General features: G+C 71.7%; 1 protein-coding gene across 1 annotated transcript in view; it reads right to left on the bottom strand.

Moving 5' to 3' along the window:
* Positions 1-3,124, bottom strand: part of PRDM8 (PR/SET domain 8) — a 4,636-nt gene extending 1,512 nt beyond the window's left edge. The window contains exons 1-4 of the mRNA XM_041427348.1: positions 2,997-3,124; positions 1,280-1,500; positions 885-1,116; positions 15-699 (exon numbers count right to left, since the gene is read on the bottom strand). Coding sequence (XP_041283282.1) covers positions 15-699; positions 885-1,116; positions 1,280-1,498 — 1,136 coding nt within the window. The 5' untranslated portion in view covers positions 1,499-1,500; positions 2,997-3,124. The remainder of the gene's footprint in view (positions 1-14; positions 700-884; positions 1,117-1,279; positions 1,501-2,996) is intronic.
* Between the last annotated feature and the right edge of the window lie 135 nt (positions 3,125-3,259).

Here is a 3,259-nt window from a genome sequence, read left to right as displayed (position 1 = left end):
CGCCGCGGGGACACAGCCCCGGCTCCGCGCCGCCCGCGCCCGGGGAGCCGCGCTCCGGGCCCTCCTCGGGGCCGCCGTCGGGCTCGGGGCCGCGGGCCGCCTTCTTCACCTCCACGAAGGCGCTGCGCTTGGCCTCGCCGGTCTCCGGGCTGGGCGGCGCGAAGAGGCGCCCGCCCTCCTCCAGCCCGCAGTAGGAGCCGGCGGCGCGGTACTGCTGCTGCGGGGCGCAGCCCGGCTCCTCCTTGGGCGCCGCCGGCAGCCCCGGCCGCTCCGCCGGGAAGCGGCCCCGCGCCGCGCCGGGCCCGCGCTCCTCCTCCTCCGGGAAGCGCCGCTTCGCCTTCCCGGCCGCCGCCTCCGGGCCGCCCTCGGGGGGCGCCGGCCGCCCCGGGGAGCCGGCGCGCCCGCCGCGGGAGTTCTCCAGCTCCCGCGCCAGGTTGTGGAAGTCCGTGGAGGGCTTGGTGCTGGCGGCGGGGCCGCCGTCGGGCCCGGGGAAGGGGTGGTGCGGCGGCCCGCCGGGCTTGCCGAACTTGCCGGGCTCCTGCTCCTTGCCGGCGCCGTCCTTGGCGGCGGCGGCCTCGGCGGCGGGGCCGATGTCGGGGCCGTGCAGCCTCTTGGGGCAGCGGAACCGGAGGTGTGCGGCGAAGGGCAGTTCGAACTGGAAGCGCTGGCTGCACTCGGGGCAGGCGAAGGGCGGCGAGCCTGCGTCGGGCGGGCACGACAGACAGACACAGAGAGACAGAGAGAGCACCGTCAGCCGGGGCCACCGACGGCATGTCCGCCGAGAGTTTGGGCATCGGGAGCGGGGGATCCCGAAGCCGACCGCCGCCTCCCCATTCCCCCCGGCGGCAGGGATCCCCCTCCTTCCTCCCGCCCGGGGCACCCACCGTTGGTGCGGGCGGGGGCCCGGGCCGGGCCGAGCAGCAGCAGCTCGGTGAGCTCCTTCCCGTACCACACCAGCAGCTCCTCGTCCTTGGCGATGCGGCGTAGGGAGCGGTAAAAGAGCTGCCCGCTCTTGATGTAGGCCTCCAGGTTCTGCTCCTCCCGCTCCCGCGCCGACTGCACCAGCCGCAGCCACATCAGCCCCTCCGACGAGCCATTGGCCGCCGACGTGTCCACCTGAAACCCCGCGTTCATCGGGTCACCGCACCGAGAGACAGACAGACCGACCGACCGACCGACCGACAGCACGGGGCCAGGCAACAGCGGCTCTGCCCCCGGGGACAGCCTCCCCGGGCCGGACTGTGGCGAGCGGCTGGGCCCGGGGACGAGCGGCTCTTACCCGGAATATGTAGGGGACGGTGCGCTTGTCGGTGGACTTGAGGGCGATAAAGGCGATGCTGTCATACAGGGACGTGTGGCTCAGGACGCAGGGGCCGAAAATGGCATTTTCCGGGATGTCGCAGGTGGTGTAAACGCTGGTAAAAATGTCAGTCAAGCACTGCTGGACCGTCTTGGCATCCCCGTCCCATATTCCCCGCTGGACGCCGGCGTCCTCCATCCCTGCGGGCGGAGAGAGGGGCAGAGGAGCTGTTACCGCAGCGGGTCCCGCTCAGCGGTACACCGGGATGCCCCGGGAAACAAAATAAAATCGACTCGAATTATTAAACAGAACATTACGAAAAAAAACTCCAAAAAAATTTAAAAAAAATTAGAAAGATAGTAAAAAAAAAAAAAAAAGCAGGCGAGCAGTTTCTCCGGTTTGACAAAAATTTAAAGCAGGCTCGGAGCTGCGAGCAGAGGCGAGGAGCGGGGACTCTGCCGCGCTGATTTATTTTTTTAGATATCGCGGCGGAGCTGGTTCTGAGCCGGGACCCGGGAATCCCGCCGGCCGCGTCCTGTCCCGAGCAGGCTCCGGGTCTCCCTGGTGCAATCCCCGGAGCCGGGCCGGGCTGCGGGCTATGCCGGGGGAGCGGGTGGGTTCCAGCGGCTTGTCATTGTCGCCGACTGCGTGTCAGCTCACCTCCCGCTCCGCGCGACAAGGGGAACGTATGGCTGCTCATTATCATAATCCAGCACTTTCCCTCCGAGACTTTAATTAAAAGCAGCAAGCAGAGGTAATTATTTTTACCTCGACACGCTTATTTATGGAGCAGGGTGAGCCCCGGCTGCCGCGCGTTACGAGGGGAGGATGCGGGCGGCGGGCAGCTGGCGGGGCGCGGGCAGCGGGCAGGGTGCGGGGCCGGCGGCGCCGAGGCCGGGGAGGGAGCATCGCGCCTGGCTGCGGTGCCCTCGCCCTTCCCGACCAGATTAGCGCACGGCTGCCTCCCCCCGCCCCATCTGCCATCGAAATCCGTCATTCGGGGCCGGCTCGGCAAAAGACCGGTGCTCCTCCCGGTGCGCCTGCTGACGGCTGCCGCCGCTCGCACCGGGCACGGCTCCGCCGAGCCGCCGCTCCCCCCGCCGATTCCGGGGGGCGACCCGCACCGCCGGGAACTTCACCCCCCACCCCCCGGAGCGGCGGCGGGCGTCCCGGCCCCTCCCCGGGAGCGGAGGCCGGGGGAAAGGCGCTCCGGCCGCCTCCCCCCCCGCCGATTCCGGGGTGCGACCCGCACCGCCGGGAACTTCATCCCCCACCCCCCGGAGCGGCGGCCGGGGTCCCGGCCCCTCCCCGGGAGCGGAGGCCGGGGGAAAGGCGCTCCGGCCGCCTCCCCGGCGCCCTCCCCGTTCCGCCGCTGCCCGACGCATCCCTTCCCCGAAGGAACGATTTCTCCAAACGAAACCACCGGCAGCGAGCGGCCCCCGCCGAACTTTCCTCCCGGCGGCGGCGAGCCCCGCACGGCTCCCCACGGCGCCGCATCCCCCCGGCTCCCCGGGCCGCCCCCGGCCCCGCGGCGCTGCCTCCCCCGGGCCGCCCTTTGTCCGGGCCGGGCGGCGCCGGGGCCGCTCCCGGGGGCTCCCCCGCCGGTCCCCGCAGCCCGGGCGGGCCCGCCGGCAGCACGGCCATCCCCGGCATTGTTCCCGCTCCGGGGCGGCGGGGCCCCTCCGCCGGTACTCACCAGGGACGGTGGGGATAATCCTCGCCCCGAGAGTGGCACAAAGGCGGCTTCGGGCTGGCTGCCTCGGGCTCTCAGCGCCGCTCCATGCCGGGCCGGGCCGTGCGGGCGGCGGAGCGGGAGGCGCGCGGTGCAGACGGACCCGGTGCAGTGAGGGGCTGGCACGCAGACACACACTTTTTGTTTGCTGCACATAATCTGCCCAATGACGCGTGACAGCCCACGTCCCTCCCGTTAACCCCTTCGGGGCTGCCCGCTCGCCGCCC

Source organism: Onychostruthus taczanowskii, unplaced genomic scaffold (assembly GCF_017590055.1).
Source record: "Onychostruthus taczanowskii isolate IOZ18803 unplaced genomic scaffold, ASM1759005v1 scaffold114, whole genome shotgun sequence".
NCBI lineage: Eukaryota > Metazoa > Chordata > Aves > Passeriformes > Passeridae > Onychostruthus > Onychostruthus taczanowskii.
Note: the sequence above shows the minus strand (reverse complement) of the source record. Positions and strands in the feature narration are given on the sequence as shown.